The sequence below is a fragment of the Symphalangus syndactylus genome, chromosome 7, assembly GCF_028878055.3.
Source record: "Symphalangus syndactylus isolate Jambi chromosome 7, NHGRI_mSymSyn1-v2.1_pri, whole genome shotgun sequence".
Taxonomy (NCBI): domain Eukaryota; kingdom Metazoa; phylum Chordata; class Mammalia; order Primates; family Hylobatidae; genus Symphalangus; species Symphalangus syndactylus.
Window position 1 is genome coordinate 46512010 of NC_072429.2, and position 17549 is coordinate 46529558.

Below are 17549 nucleotides of genomic sequence, written 5' to 3' on the forward strand. Positions count from 1 at the left end.
TTCATCCAAGCAACAGAATATTATGGTACCCTTCAATAAAAGGAGAAAGATCAACATAAACTGTCATGGAAGGATACCGTATTTTGTGTATTATTCCTACTTCATTTTTAACAATCATGTATGTTCAAACATATACATGTATTTATACTATCATAAGGAGAAAAGTCTAGAAGTATATGTAAACCTTGACAGAAAATGGGAAGGTTTCGTTATCTACTTATTTCACATTGCTTTAGCTATTTTATAATATGTATTACATATAAAAAAATTAGCTATTTAAAATCAAGTGAAACATAGATTAAAGTGAATACACAAGTAATCAACATGCAGCTCCCTAAATCAGTACAGATAAAGAAATCACAAACTGATTAACTAAATTTATCTCCCACATTTTTATTTTATAATGGCTAACAGGTAAGTTTTCCTTGATAACTAGCTGATTATCTTTTTTTTTTTTTTTTCAGACGGAGTCTTGCTCTGTTGCCCAGGATGCAGTGCTATGGCGTGATCTTGGCTCACTGCAACCTCCCCCTCTAGGGTTCAAGCAATTCTCCTGCCTCAGTTGCCCGAGTAGCTGGGACTACAGGCGCACACCGCCACACCCGGCTAATTTTTTTCTATTTTAGTAGAGATAGGGTTTCACCATGTTGCCCACGTTGGTCTTGAACTCCGAGCTCCGGCAATCCGCCTGCCTCGGCCTCCCAAAGTGCTGGGATTACAGGCATGAGCCACTGCGCCCGGACACTGATTATCTTTTTTTTTTTTTTTGAGACGGAGTCTCGCTGTGTCCCCCAGGCTGGAATGCAGTGGCGCGATCTCAGCTCACTGCAAGCTCCGCCTCCTGGGTTCACGCCATTCTCCTGCCTCAGCCTCCCGAGTAGCTGGGACTACAGGCGCCCGCCAACACGCCCGGCTAATTTTTTGTATTTTTAGTAAAAACGGGGTTTCACCGTGTTAGCCAAGATGGTCTCGATCTCCTGACCTCGTGATCCACCCGTCTCGGCCTCCCAAAGTGCTGGGATTACAGGCGTGAGCCACTGCGCCCAGCCCTGATTATCTTAATACCTTAAAAATATATGAGTTGAGCCCAGAAATACAAAATGTGAACATTTTCTTTAGGAGATAAAAAGTAAAATAAATCTTAGAGATTTTAAATTTTGTATAATGTTATAGAATTTTGGGATAATCTCATGTAACTGTAAAGAGATCTATCTAGACTTTTAAAGATATGAAAAAGATAAAACAAAAAATAAAATACCTGCTGCTTCTAGCAATGCTTCTAGTCGTGCCTGTGTCTCTGGATCCACAGTGCGTAAGTCTGCTCCTTCTGCAGTACTTGATAAGAATATCTCTGATGTTGTTTTAAGCACTGGGTTATCCAGATCTTCTTGGTCCAAAATAAATGATTCAACCTGTTAATGAAATAAAGATGCAATATCTATGAAACTGATATCAATATGATTAGAATAACTACAATTTAAGGTAATATGACTTCTTAATTAGAACTTAAATATAAGCAGAAAAATTATTATAGAAACAAGGGATTATGGGAATGGACTTTGAAGGACATTGTGACTGTTTACCTTCAGACATGACTACAGGTATAAGACACATACACTAAAGTTTCCTCAAGAGCATTGTATCTTCTGTGACTAATACAGAGCATGAAAAGCAATATTAAGGCCAGTCACAGTGGCCCACGCCTGTGATCCTAGCAGTTTGGGAGGGCCAGACGGGCAGACCGCTTGAGCTCAGGAGTTTGAGACCAGCCTGGGCAACAAGGTGAAACCCTGTATCTATTAAAAAAAAAAAATTAATACTAAAAAAAGAAAAGGAGGGGCTGGGCGCAGTGGCTCACACCTGTAATCCTAGCACTTTGGAAGGCTGAGGCAGGGGGATTACCTGGGGTCAAGAGTTTGAGATCGTCCTGGCCAACATGGTGAAACCTCATCTCTACTAAAAATACAAAAATTAGCTGGGCATGGTGGGGGGTGCCTGTAATCCCAGCTACTCAGGAGGCCGAGGCAGGAGAATCGCTTGAACCCAGGAGAAGATGCAGGTTGCTGTGAGCCGAGATCGTGCCATTGCACTTCAGCCTGGGCAACACAGCAAAAACTCCATCTCAAAAAAAAAAATAAAAGCATTTACTTTTTATTGAAACAAGTACATGAACATAACCCTGAGAAAATCTATATAGACTAGATAGAATAGAAAAACAACAATAACAACAACAACAAAAAACTTGATAGCATAGATAGGTCATTAAGAGAAAAGTTTTCCTCTTTTCTAAATAATTTATTCAATTCTGACTCTGAAATAAGGGAAAATAAAAACTAACCCACTGATACCTGGAGTCCTTTAGACACGAACACTCCATGAGGTTAAAAACTGTACTTTGTTTACAGTGCTATACTTTGGGCCTACAAATACCTGGCACATAGTATGAATTTAATACATACTTGTTGAGATGAATGAATGGTATAAGCAAAAATCAACTTACAAAAATAAACATGTAACCCTCCAATTTCAAATAAAATTAATTCAAAATGAATTTTCTTAAATAAAATATATACAACCCTTCTGGGAAGCAATTTGGAAATGTGTATCAAAATACCTTAAAAAGCTCACTAGGCCGGGCGCGGTGGCTCACGCTTGTAATCCCAGCACTTTGGGAGGCCGAGGCGGGTGGATCACGAGGTCAGGAGATCGAGACCACAGTGAAACCCCGTCTCTACTAAAAATACAAAAAAAATTAGCCGGGCGTGGTGGCGGGCGCCTGTAGTCCCAGCTACTCGGAGAGGCTGAGGCAGGAGAATGGCGTGAACCCGGGAGGCGGAGCTTGCAGTGAGCCGAGATCGGGCCACTGCACTCCAGCCTGGGTGATAGAGCAAGACTCCGTCTCAAAAAAAAAAAAAAAAAAAAAAAAAAAAAAAAAAAAAAGCTCACTAAAAAATTATCTGAAAGCCAGACAAAAATTAATGTGCAAGGATGTTCACTGCAGCATTAACTGAAATTCCAAAAATGAGGAAAAATTATAATACAGAATTTGGGAAATATATGTTGTACATTTACATGATGGACTACTATGCAGTCATTAAAAACAAAAGCTGTGAGAAGAAATAAAAAATTTTTAAAAAAGTTTTTGAAGCATATTTAATGGCATATGAGAATATTCATAAAATTAAGTAAAATGCACAAGATTCAAAACAGTATGATTCTTATTTTGCCAAATGTATATGTGTATATATGTAAATATGAACACGAGTACTCGAGTAATATGTAATATGTATATTATTTACATAATATATATAATGTATATAATATACATATATACGTATATACGTATAACATGTATGGCATACATGTAATTTGTATAATATATGGATAATATATATACTATATATATTACTGTATATGCAAATATGTATAGCCAGGAAAAGTTAACATGTTTGTAGATAGAGAAAAACATCAGGAACAGAAAGACTACGTACTTCTTCAAGGTCACACAGCTAACAAATAAAAAAAAAAGGTTTCAAACTCAGGCCACATACCTACAGAGTCCATGCTTTTAACCACTAGGATATCACACATTTATAAACAAAGACCCACAGTATCTGGACTATATTATTTGGCATATCTGGCTAGTTGGTCATCAATTTTCACAATGGACACCAAATAAATATAGCCTAATAAAGACAGTAAAGTTAAAATAATTTATTTTATTATCTAATGATGTACTATAATTTTACAAAATGAATCTTTAACTTCAGACCTAAAAACATTGAGCTATACTGTAACACAGCTTCTTTAACATGTAACTACAGACAAAGATGCCAGATCCAATAGATAAATGCAGGCAACCAGTTGTCAAATGACCTTGAAAAGCAACTGCTCATACAACAGCTTAATGCAAGGCCAAGAAATTAGGAGATATTTGCAGATATACATACCTGCCAGTTGGGAGGACAGGTAAAAACATCATTCCAGTGGAAAAATTATAAAATTATTTATTTAAAATGGTATTTAGATATTAATATTCCTATTTTATAAATATTATATGTCTCATGTAACATTTTAAAAAGCCAAGTTAAGGATTTCCAGTAGTCTCTCATTCTCTCAATATTTACTAAAGGCCCATTTTAGATATATATATATATATATATATATATATATATATGTCTCTCTCACTATGATAACACAAAAATGTGGTAGAAGAAATAAGAAAGACTCCAACAACTATTACAAAAGGCCTCAAAGAGAAATAAATGATACAACTATATGCACTAATGAGGGAGAAATCACTTCCAGCCCTAGTAACCTGTGAAGACTTTGCACAAGAAGCAGCATTTGAACTAGGCTTTGAAGGATGCACAGAATTTCAATAGGTAGTTAGACATAGGGGTAGAGGTGGGCAGAAGAGGAAGTATATTTCAGATAGAGGCAGAAAATGAAATAAAAAATAGGGTTGGAGGCTGGGTGTGGTGGGTCATGCCTGTAATTCCACACTTTGGGAAGCCAAGGTGGACAGTTCACTTGAGGCCAAGAGTTCGAGACTAGCCTGGTCAACATGGTGAAACCCTATCTGTACTAAAAATACAAAATTAGCTGGGTGTGGTGGCACATGATTGTAATCAGCTATTTGGGAGGCTAAGACACAAGAATCACTTGAACCCAGGAGGCAGAGGTTGCAGTGAGCTGAGACTGTGGCACTGCACTCCAGCCTGGGCAACATGGCAAGACTATCTCCAAAAGAAACCCGTTTTTTTTGGGGGGGGGGCGGGGGGAGGGGGCTTGGAGATGAATTGTCCACTCAAAAAATGTAAGGTGCGAGCCGAGCACAGTGGCTCACGTCTATAAACCCAGCACTTTGGGAAGCCAGGGTGGGGGTATCATTTGAGGTCAGGAGTTTAAGACCAGTCTGGGAACCTAGTGAGACTTTGTCTCTACAAAAAATTTTAAAATTAACCTAGTGTCATGGCATAAAACTGTAGTCCCAGCTACTCATGGGGCTGAGGTGGATCATTTGAGCCCAGAAGTTCAAAGTTACACTGAGCTATGACTGTACGACTGCATTCCATGTGGATGACAGAGCAAGACACTGTCTCTTAAAAAAAAAATTAATATAAGGTCTTTCTGCATTGCTGGTGGAAACATAGTGGTGTAGCCACTGTGGAAACAGTTTGACAGTTCTTCAAAAGTTAAACATAGAATTACCATATGACCCAATAATTCTACTTCTTAGGTATATACCTAGGAGAATTAAAAATATACATGTTCATACAAAAACTTAAACACAAATGTTCATACCTGCATTCTTTATAACAGCCAAAAAGTAGAAACAACCCAAATGTCCATCAGTAGATGAATAAACAAAATATGATATATATCCATGCAACTGAATATTATGCAGCCATCAAAAGGAATAAATACATGATATAGATGAACCTCAAAAACATTATGTTTAGTGAAAGAAGGGAGACACAAAAGGTCCCATTATATGATGCCATTTATATGAAATGTCCAGCATAGGCAAATCCATAGAAAAAGACAATAGGTTGCCTGGGGAGTGGAGAAGGGAAGAATAGGAGTGACTGTAAGTGAGTCTGAAGTTTCTTTTTGGATTGATGAAAATATTCTGACATTCGATAGTAGTGATTGCTATACAACCTTATAAATATACTAAAAATCACTGAAATGTAGACTTTAAAATGCTATATCTTATGGCATATGAATTCTATCTCAATTTTTAAAAGATATAAGGTACCTAGAATACAACTATGGCATTAGGCTAGAAAGAACAACTAGGAATAGATTTCAGTAGACCATACAAAAGGTGACAGATTGTTCATTGTCTGCCTGATTACCACCATTAGAGAGAGAAAGAACCAGTAGCAATGACTTCCTGGGTGTCAGGTAAATAAGATGGCACATTCCTAAGTGCTTGGGAAGAATCAATTTCAGAAGAAAAATACAAAATGGTGATGTGTCCCTTGCTTCAGAGGCTTATAACTTCTCTGAAAATATAATGCATAAGACAATTTATTGAGTTAATTCTATGTCTTACAGTGGATGTAAACTGAAGTTTCAATTAGGCAGTAAGAAATAATGGAGAGAATATTACACTGGAGATCAAAGAATAAGGTTCAAGTACCAGTTCTATCAGGCATTGTGTGTAAATTCAGACATAATACTCAAACTTTCTGACATTCCATTTCTCCCTCAATAAACAAAGACACTATCTGCCCCATCTAACTTACGGTGCTATTGAAATCCTGAAATGAGGTAATGAAGGTAAAAGCATTTTGAAACAATAAACCACCATATAAATATAATTTTTAGAACATGATTCTGTATAATTACAATTCTTTTGTCCTGTCCCTCACCATAGTGTCTATTTTCTCTACCTTTTCAAAGTGGAAGAATCGTACTGAGAATCTAACATGATGCATTTTATCAGCACTCACTTGAACTTTTGAGTGTGGTTTTATGCATTTTACATCTAAGATCTGACCCATATGATAAAATTTTAAATATCCACAATACTTGTGGGGAAAAAACCCAGAATGAGTTATAGTTAATACAAAACCATACAGATAAATGATATGAATACATTTGTATCAATCAGATTTCCCAAAAAGCACTACTGTTTCCCTTGTCCTACCCTCTTTATAACTTTAAAAATGTCTGTCTCAATGTGGAATCAATAAAAGGACAAAATATCCCATTATGCTTATTATTTTGGAAATATTTGAGAGATTACTTTTGGCGGTTCACAAATATCTTACCTAATAAATCTGCTGAAACATACTCTTACAGTTCAGATTGCATTAGCATTACTTCAAAATACAGCTGGCTGAATACATGTGGCCGATGCCTGTAATTCCAACACTTTGGGAGACTGAGGGAGGAGGACTGCTTGAGCCCAGGAGTTCAAGACCAGCCTGGGCAACATTAGTGAGCCCTTGTCTCTACAAAAAATAATTTTTAAAAATTAGCCAGGCATGGTGGCCGTGTGCCTGTGGTTCCAGCTACTCAGGAAACTGAGGTGGGAGGCTCACCTGAGCCCAGGAGGTTGAGGCTGCTACATGCCATGATCATGCCATTCCACTTCAACCTGGACCCTGGGCAACAGAGTGAGACTCTTGTCAAAAAAAAAAAAAAGATGGAAACCATTTATAGCTATGTGGAGATATGTGAAATATGACAAATTCTGTATACTTAATATAAAAGCCTTGGTGACAGAGTACAGAAACCATGTCTATATATAACAGATAAGCCCAAAATAATAGTATGTCTAATGAAATTAGTCTTCATCAAGCAAATGAATATAAAAGCCTTATACTTTCTTACATATAGCTATAACATCACAGCAATGTTCTTATTGCCTGATGATACTGTTACATAGCTCATCTCTATTCAGTAGCTACATTCAGCAGCAAATAAATACATCCACTTATAGCAGTATTATTTTTTGCCAAAGGCAAGTTCTAAACACCGAAGAATCTGTTTTCCTACCTCTGACTAGGTACAAGAATAAAGGGTGGAGGAAAAAGAGTGGTAAAGGAATATGGCCCATCAAAAACTATCTGTTTTTCCCTTATATCTCCTGAAATACTAAAGACAAAATCCTTTGTCTTCCTCCTCAAAAGGTTATTTTTCCTTCTTGCCTAAAAAATATATATATAACAAGGAGTGTGGGAGTGTGGTTTTTAGCTTCAACTAAAACAAACAAAAGGGAGGAATAGGGAGAAGGGGAACAAGCATTTTGTCCCATTTTTATTCCATTTTGACATTTCAGAAATGAACCACTGGATGCAACAGTTACCAAGGGAGATTACCACAGACTCAGCTATTATCACCTAAAAGAACAGTCAGTCACTCTGGCCAAAGTCTAGTTTGAAAAATCATTTATTAATCCAGCTATGATTTAACCAAAACTCACTTCCACTTTAAAACAGTTTCTATGTAGCGCTATAATTAAAACTTCCAATAATAGTAATATGCTTTAAGTCTTATACTGTAATAATAAAATAATAAAATCTCATATTACATTGGTCAATAACTAATTGTTAACTTCTCTCAGACTGTATTTCTAGAAATAGTAATTGCTAGCTAACAGAGAAAATAAGTTATTAATAGTAAAAAATAATATTCTATCATAAAACATGTACATTATACATATTTGTTTATGTATTCTCTAGTCCTGTGGTCATACAATGCAGGGAACAAAAAAAGAACACCAGCCAAGCTCTTAAATATAAATGAAAAATAGATTGTTTTCTACAGAGTCCTTGGAATTGGATTATGAAATTTTTACTTTTAACATGTTAAATAAATTTATATTTTGAGTTACAGAGTCAAATATCAGTAGCCACAAATTTCATTTCTGGTATCCTTTAAGAATATTCTAGGCCAGGCCGGGCGCGGTGGCTCATGCCTGTAATCCCAGCACTTTGGGAGGCCGAGGTGGGTGGATCACCAGGTCAGGAAATCAACACCAGCCTGGCCAATATGGTGAAACCCCGTCTCTACTAAAAATACAAAAATTAGTCGGGCGTGGTGGCGGGCGCCTGTAGTCCCAGCTACTCGGGAAGCTGAGGCAGGAGAATTGCTTGAACCCGGGAGGTGGAGGTTACAGTGAACCGAGATCATGCCACGGCACTTCAGCCTGGGCAACAGAGCAAGACTCCGTCTCAAAAAAAAAAAAAAAAAAAAATTCTAGGCCGGGCATGGTAGCTTATGCCTGTAATCCCAGCGCTTTGGGAGGCTGAGGCTAGTGGAATCACCTGAGGTCAGGAGTTCGAGACCAGACTGGCCAACATGGTGAAACTCTGTCTCTACTAAAAATACAAAAAAATTTTGCCAGACCTCATGGTGCGTGCCTGTAGTCACAGCTACTCGAGAGGCTGACACACGAGAATCACTTGAACCCAGGCAGCAGAGGTTGCAGTGAGCCAAGACCACGCCACTGCACTCCAACCTGGGCAACAGAGCAAGACTCCATCTCAATAAAAATAAAAATAAAAATAAAAATAAAAATAATATTCTAGTCTGGTTAATTAAAAAAAACAAAACAAAGAGTCATCATCACTCTCATGAATTTCAACTGGAGCTATGAAAAAGTTCAAGGAAAGACTAAACCTTTATCTCATTCTACCTCTCCTCATCAACCTTCAAAAATGAAGCTCCCAGCTGGGCGCAGTGGCTCACACCTTGTAACCCCAGCACTTTGGAAGGCTGAGGCAGGCAGATCACCTGAGGTTAGGAGTTCGAGACCAGCCTGGGCAACATGGCAAAATCCTGTCTCTACCAAAAATACACAAATTAGCCAGGCGTGGTGGTGTGTGCCTGTAGTCCCAGCTACTAGGGGGCCTGAGGCAGGAGGATTGCTTGAGTCTAGGAGGCAGAAGTTGCAGTGAGCCAAGAGCATGCCACCGTACTCCAGCCTGGGCTACAGAGCGAGACTCTGTCTCGAAAAAAGAAGCTCCCTTAAGAAATTCAGATTTGATCATTTAAAATGGGAAGGTATTTTAAACATCCAAAATATACCTCTTTTAAAACATGTATTCGCTAGTCCTCTTTTTCTTATGTATATTTGAACAGGCCAACATGTCTTATCCTTCCCCTACCCAATGTAAGCCCTCCACTTTAAGTCAGGATCAGCACCATTTTGGAATGCCTATTGTTGATCTCTACTCAGAACAGCAAAAAGGATGTGCCAGTGTTCCAAGAAGTAATTACTGAAGGACATAGCAATTCCTTTTTGCAAAACACACAGTACTCCAAAATTCCAGCAGTAGCAACCACCATAATCATGCCCTAAGATCCACTCAAAGGCAAAAAGTAATACTGTTGTAATTTAGCACCAAATAATGACAAACTTAGGAGTGAGTTTTGTTGTTACAAAAAGGCCTAATATACTCAGCAACGACATCTTAAAATACTGGAATAAAAAGTCTATATTCATTAACATAAAAGCTTTTCAAGGTTCTTTCTACAATGAAAACTTTATTCCCACCCAATCTCAGACTCACAATCCCCCCTTCTCAAAAAACAGAAAAGAAGCCTGGGGCAGTGGGTCATGCCTGTAATCCCAGCACTTAGCGAGGCTAAGGTGGGCAGATTGCTTGAGCTCAGGAGTTAGAAACCAGCCTGGGCAACAGGATGAAACCCTGTCTCTACAAAAAACAAAAATTAGCTGGGCATGGTGGTGCACATCTATAGTCCCAGCTACTTGGGAGGCTGAGGCGGCAGGATCATTTGAGCTGGAGAAGGTGGAGGCTGCATGAGCCATGATCACACCACTGCACTCCAGCCTGGGCAAAAGTGCAAGACCCTGTCTTAATAAAAAATAGTAATAAAAAACAGAAATCATATCTTGGGTTTTCTGAAATTGGTTAGCTTCACATAGCACAAGAAAGAACCATCATGCTTTTCCTAAATCTAAGTTAAAGCTGAAGAAAATTATCCCCACTTTGCTCGAACACAAAAACTTCATTTTTAAACTATAGCTTTAACACAGACTCTATTATCTTTTGAAGTCTCTAACTGAAAACAGGAGAAGGAAAAATCTTTTTAAAAATCTACTATTAAGTACCTTTAAAAACATAATAGGCTACCATTAATAAAATGTCTCATATGTATCAGCCTTTTCCATATATTATTTTATTCAACCATCTTAACTACTTAATGTTAAGTGACTGGCCCAAGATCACATAACCATGTGAGGATCTGAAGCTATGTGTTTCAGACAACAAAGTTTACACCCTTTTCACTACACCAAAGTGGATGAAGTGAATCTTCTAAACAACAGAATATAACTAAAACAAATACTAACCAGTGTAGTGAACAGAAAATCTACAGCTGTCCTAAAAATCATATGGTCAGAAAATAACTTTGGAATTTAAATTAAATGTAACAGATTATCAAGCCCACTAACTCTAATGCCAGTTCAATCATATCACTCCTTTGGCCAAAATCCTTCCCATTTCTTAGGTAAAGGATTCAAATTTCTTTGTATGGCATATATAGTTATTTAGGATTTGGCTTTGACTATCTTTCCAACTATATCCTTGTTGTATTCTATTTGCTTTTTATATTCTAGCCATACCAAACTGCTGTAGTTCTTTGAACATATCATCTCTACAAAGAACAAAATTAAAAATTAAAAATAGCCAGACATACTAGCATGTACCGGTGGAGTCAGAGCTACTTGGGAGGCTGAGGCGGGAAGATGACTTAAACCCAGGAGTTCAAGGCTACACTGAACCGTGATCAAGCCACTGTATTCCAGCCTGGATGACAGAACAAGATCTTGTCTAGATGAGTGCGTGTGTGTGTATATATAGATGTGTGTGTGATACATCAATCTCTCTCTCTCTCTCTCTATATATATATATAGTAGCTAGTATTATTATTCTTGATGCCAAAGCAGTGGAAGTATATATACCAGGGTATATAAGAGCTTGATATGTTCAAAGAACCACAGCAATTTAGTATGGCTAGAATACAAAAAGCAAAGAGAGTATAAGGATATAGTTGGAAAGATAGACAATGCCAAATCCTAAATAACTATGTCTGCCATACCAAGGAATTTGGATCCTTTATCTAAGAAATGGGAAGGATTTTCGCCAAAAGAGTGACAGAATGACAAGACAGCATGGGAGAGAGAGCTAATTAAAGAGGTGGCCAAATGTGCTTTATAATAAAGCCACTCAGGATAGTTAACCAGCTCCCGTGAGAAGTCCTAATGACTCAGTCACCTCTTATTAGGCCCAACCTCCTAACACTGTTGAACTAGGAACCAAGTTTATAACACATGAACTTTGGGGGACACATTCATCATAGTGGAGTGCAAGGGGAAAGTATGAGTTTAGTTTTAGAATTAATGAGCCTGAGATGTTTATGCAATATACACACAGTAGGTATTAATGGTTGGAAGGTCTCTTAAATGAAACATAATAGAAGTGAAAGGGAAGCCACATGGATACCTAAGAGGAGAATGTACCTGACAGAGGGAACTAGAAGTGCCAAAGGCCCTGAAGCATCACAGGCTTGGCGAGTTTATAGAACATGATAAGGAGCAGTTGTGGTTTTGCTCAAAAATAAGCACAAGACAATCTTATGCTGATGGACTATGCATCCTTCCATTTTAAATTACTGCCCCTTTAAATCTGCCACTTAGAGCCCATCAATCTCCTGAAGCAAGACACTCAAATATCAATCTTTAGCATGATCATCCAACTATCACAGGGCAATGATCCACATATTGAATTTGGTATCTTAGACTGTCACAGAACCATAAGAAAATTAAATGAGGTGATGCAATTAAAGTGCACAATGCCTAGAACACTCAAATACAATTTATTAATATCTAAAAAGAGTTTAGAAGGACAAATATAATTTGAATAAATAGGCTGAGCATGGGGGCTCATGGCTGTAATCCCAGCAGTTTGGAAGGCCAAGGCAGGACGATCACCTAAGGCCACAAGTTCCAAACCACCCTAGGTATCGAGACCTCACCTCCACCAAAAAATATTTTAAAATTAGCCGAGTGTGGAGTGTGGCTGCGGATGCCTGTAGTAACAGCTGCAGGGGTGGGGTGTGGAAGGGGAGGTTTGAGGTGGGAGGATTGCTTGAACCCAGGAGGTAGAGTTTGCAGCGAGCCATGATCGCACCACTGCACTCCAGCCTGGGCGAAAGAGCGAGACTCTGTCTCAAAAAATAAACAATAATTTACCTTCTTTTTTCATTACCAGGAATATTAATATTCCTGAAAAGACTGATGTCTTTTTTCCCCCCCCCAAGACAGAGTCTTGCTCCATCACCCAGGCTGGAGTGCAATGGTGCGATCTTGGCTCACTGCAACCTCCACCTCCCACGTTCAAGCGATTCTCTTGCCTCAGCCTCCTGAGTAGCTGGGATTACAGGTGCGCACCACTACACCCTGCTAATCTTTTTGTATTTTTAGTAGAGACAGGGTTTCACCATGTTGATCAGGCTGGTCTCGAACTCCTGACCTGATGATCCGCCCAGAATATAAAGTGCCTCAGCCCCCTAAAGTGCTGGAAGACTGATGTCTTTAAGGGCAGGGAACATTTTTTCATCTTTGTAGTCCAAAGCCTAGCACAAAGCTTAACAAATAGTAGGCTCTAAATAAATAATTGTGAATAAATAAATCCACTCTAGGCCAGGTGTGGTGGCTGATGCCTATAATCCCAGCACCTTGGGATGCAGAGGCAGGCAGATCACCTGAGGTCAGGAGTTCGAGACCAGCCTGCCCAACATGGTGAAACCCCATCTCTGCTAAAAAATACAAAAAATTAGCCAGGCGTGGTGGTGGGCACCTGTAATCCCAGCTACTCGGGAGGGTGAGGTAGGAAAATTGCTTGAACCCGGGAGGCGGAAGTTGCAATGAGCCAAGATCGTGCCACTGCACTCCAGCCTGGGCGACAAGAGTGAAACTCCATCTCAATCAATCAATCCACTCTAAAATACCAATCAGAATTCTTAAACTACCAAGGACTCTAACCTTTAAACGACATAATTCTGTTTTGCAAAATGTGAGTTCATGAAGAAGTCCTACCCCAAATTAACCAAGATTTTCTTCTGTAGAGAATGAGTGAATAATTTCAATAGATCAGCAACAAGGAGATAACATACAATAATACTTGTGATACTATATCATCATATAATTCTGAATTCTGTTGAGGGGTTGGTAATAGGTCAAATCCATGATTTTAAGTATAGCCTCAAATAATGGTCTCTTCAAACTAAAAGAAAATAAACTTTTCATTGCTAACCTATCAGTGAAGTCCCAAGTAAGACAGGTACCAAAATATAGTACAGACTCTTATTGTTCATTGAGCTGAAATAATTAGTAACCTAACAAAACTAGAAGCATTAGAGCAAGTGATAAGACTGTGACAATACTGGCTTGTGAGTCAAATTGTATGTTACTTAAACGTTGAATTTATACCTCCTTAAGCAAGTGTTACAAGACGCAAAAACTCGGCCCGGCACAGTGGCTCAAGCCTGTAATCCCAACACTTTGGGAGGCCAAGGTGGGTGGATCACTTGAGGTCAGGAGTTTGAGAACAGCCTGGCTAACATGGTGAAACCTCGTCTCTACTAAAAATACAAAAATTAGCTGGGCGTGGTGGCCGGCCCCTGTAATCCCAGCTACTCAGGAGGCTAAGGCAGGATAATCGCTTGAACCCAGGAGGCAGAGGTTGCAGTGAGCCGAGATCACGCCACTGCACGCCAGCCTGGGCGACAAGAGTGAAACTGTGTCTAAAAAAAAAAAAAAAGTAAAGACTCTAATTACCATGTTTTATAGTTTATTCCAATTATCCATTTGTTTATTGCCCAGGAAAAAGAAATTCTGTCCATATTCTTCTTGGAGACTAGTCCACTCAGAAGACAACTACCCAAACCAACCATATCCTTCCTCTTCGGTCTTATCTCTTCTAAAACATATACTCAAGCTTTGTGAGAGAGGGGATGCAGAGGGTAAACGGGTTAAAAAAAGGAAAACAAACACTGATACTACAACTTGCTCTCCTAGCAGTCTGGCAAATTTAAATTACATGGTTTAAATTACATGAATTTCTCCCCATCTATAGCATATAGAGAGGTACAGAAATTTCAAGGGCTAGAATGTTATGGAAGTGGGAAGGAGGGGGTTGAATTATTTGTTTATTACCACAAATTCTGCATCATATTAAACACCTCCTACTGTACCTCTCCTAAAGACCACATCAAGAAAACAAGAATATAACCAATAACCCAGAATAACCAAAACAACCATGAAAAATAACAAAGTCAGAAGACTTACACTTTCTCATTTCAAAACTTAATGCAAAAAGCTATAGTAATCAAGACAGTGTGGAACTGGCATAGGGAGACATATAAATCAATGAATAGAATAGACAGTCCAGAAATAAACCCTCACATGTAGTCAACTGATTTTTGAAAAGGGTGCCAAGACAATTCAAGGGGGATAGAAATAGTCTTTTCAACAATTTATGCTGAAAAAACAGGGTATACACATTCAAAACAATCAAGTTAGACCTCTACCTCACACCTTATATATAAAAATTAACTCAAATTGGATCAAAGACCTAAATGTAAGAGCTAAAACTATACAAGTCTCAGAAGAAAACAGGCATAAATCATAAATCTTTGTCATCTTGGATTACACAATGGTTTCTTAGACATGACAATAAGAGCACAATCAAAAAGATAAATATATAAATTGGGCGTCATCAAAATTTTTAAACTTCAAGTGACACAAGAAAGTGAAGACAAGACTGGGTATGGTGGCTCATGCGTATAATCCCAGCACTTTGAGAGGCCAAGGCGGGAGGACTGCCTGAGGCCAGGAGTTTGAGACCAGCCTGGGCAAAATGGTGAGACCTCGTCTGTACAAACAGTAAAATTAGCTGGGCATGGTGGTGTGCACCTGTAGTCCAGCTACTTGGGAGGCTGAGGGGAGAACTGTTTGAGCCTGAGAGGCTGAGGCTGCAGTGAGCCATCATGGAGCAACTACATTCCAGCCTGGGCAACAGACGGAGGGAGACCATGTGGGGAGGGGAGGGGAGGGGAGGGGAGGGGAGGGAAGGGGAGGGGAGGGGAGGGGAGGGGAGGGGAGGAGAGGAGAGGGGAGGGGAGGGGAGGGGAGGGGAGGGGAGGGGAGGGGAGGGGAGGGGAGGGGAGGGGAGGGGGAAGGAAGGAAAGATAGAAGGAAAGAAAGAAGGAAGGAAGGATGGAAGGACAGAAAGAAGGAAGGAAGGAAGAAAAGAGAAAAGGAAAAGAAAAGAAAAGAAAAGAAAAGAAAAGAAAAGAAAGAGAAAGAAAGAGAGAAAGAAAGACAGGCAGGAGAATCACTTGAGCTTAGGAGTTCAAGACCTCAAGACCAGTCTGGGCAATATACTGATACTCCATCTCCACAAAAAAATTAAAAATCAGCCAGGCACAGTAGCACGTGCTGATAGTTCCAACTATTCTGGAAGCTGAGGTCGGAGGATCACTTGAGCCCAGGAGTTTGAGGCTTCAGTGAGCTATGACTGGGCAACTACATTCCAGCCTGGGTGACAGAGTGAGACCGTCTCAAAAAAAAAAAAAAAAAAGAAAGAAAATGATGAAGACAACTCACAGAATGGGAGAAAATATTTGCAAATCATGGATCTGTTAAGGAACTAGCATCCAGAATTTTTTTCCTAAAACAAATAAAAAAAAGAAAAGGAAAAACGAACACATAGCTATAAAAAAAAACCCAATCAATAGGAAAAATATTTGAATAGATATTTCTTCAAAGATATACATATGACCAATAAGCACATGAAAAGATGCTCAACATCATTAATCATTAGGGAAATGCAAATCAAAACCACAATTAGATACCACCTCACACTCACTAGAATGGCTGTAATAAAAAAAAAGAAAGAAAAGAAAGAAAAATAAATGTTAGTGAAGATGAGAAGAATGGAACTCTTGTACATTGCTGGTAGGAATGTTAAATAGCACAGCTGCAGAGAATTGGCAGTAGGACGGGTATGATGGCTCATGCCTATAACTCCAGCACTGTGGGAGGCCAAGGCAGGTGGATCACTAGAGGCCAAGAGTTCAAGACAAGCCTGGGCAACATGGTGAAACCCTGTCTCTACTAAAAATATAAAAATTAGCCAGGAGTGTTGGCACATGCCTGTAATCCCAGCTATTCACGAGGCTGAGGCACGAGAATCACTTGAGCCCGGGAACTGGAGGCTGCAGTGAGATATGACTGCCCCACTGCACTGCAGCCTGGGTGACAGAGCAAGACTTGGACTCAAAAACAAAACAAAAAGTACTGATACCTGCTACAATATTGTAAAAATCTGGAAAACAATATGTTAAGTGAAAGAAATCAGGCACAAATAACCACATATTATATGATTCTGTTTATACAAAATGCCCAGATTAGGCAAATACATACAGACAGAAAGTGGATTAGTGATTATGAGGGGCTGGGGGAAGGTGAGAATGGGAAAAGATGCTAAGGAGTACACGGCTTCTTTTGGGAGTGATTAAAATGTTTTAGAATAGTTAGTTGATGGTCATACAACTTTGTGAATATATTAAAAACCAATGGGCCAGGCGTAGTGGCTCGCACCAGTAATCCCAACACTTTGGGAGGCCAAGGCAGGAGGACTGCTCGAGCTCAGGAATTTGAGACCAGCCTGGGCAACACGACAAAATCCTGACTCTACAAAAAATACAAAAAACAAATTAGCCAGTGTAGTGGTGCACATCTGTAGTCCCAGCTACTAAGGAGGCTGAAGTGGATCACCTGAGCCTGGGGAAGTTGAGGCTGCAGTGAACCGTGACTGTGCCACTTAACTCAAGGTTAGATGACAGTGAGATCCTATCTCAAAAAAAAAAAAAAAGAAAGAAGAAGAAGAAGAAGGCCGGACCTGGTGGCTCACGCCTGTAATCCCAGCATTTTGGGAGGCCAAGAAGGGCAGATCGCCTGAGGTCGGGAGTTTGAGACTGGCCTGGACAACATGGTG

At 39.3% G+C, this 17549-nt stretch overlaps 1 protein-coding gene across 8 annotated transcripts in view; it reads right to left on the bottom strand.

The window, feature by feature from the left end:
* ANKHD1 (ankyrin repeat and KH domain containing 1) overlaps positions 1 to 17549 on the bottom strand; it is a 140279-nt gene that overhangs the window by 103695 nt on the left and 19035 nt on the right. For all 8 annotated transcript variants that reach the window (XM_055285997.2, XM_063642731.1, XM_063642730.1 and 5 more), the window contains exon 2: positions 1259 to 1412. In XM_055285997.2, coding sequence (XP_055141972.1) covers positions 1259 to 1412 — 154 coding nt within the window. The remainder of the gene's footprint in view (positions 1 to 1258; positions 1413 to 17549) is intronic.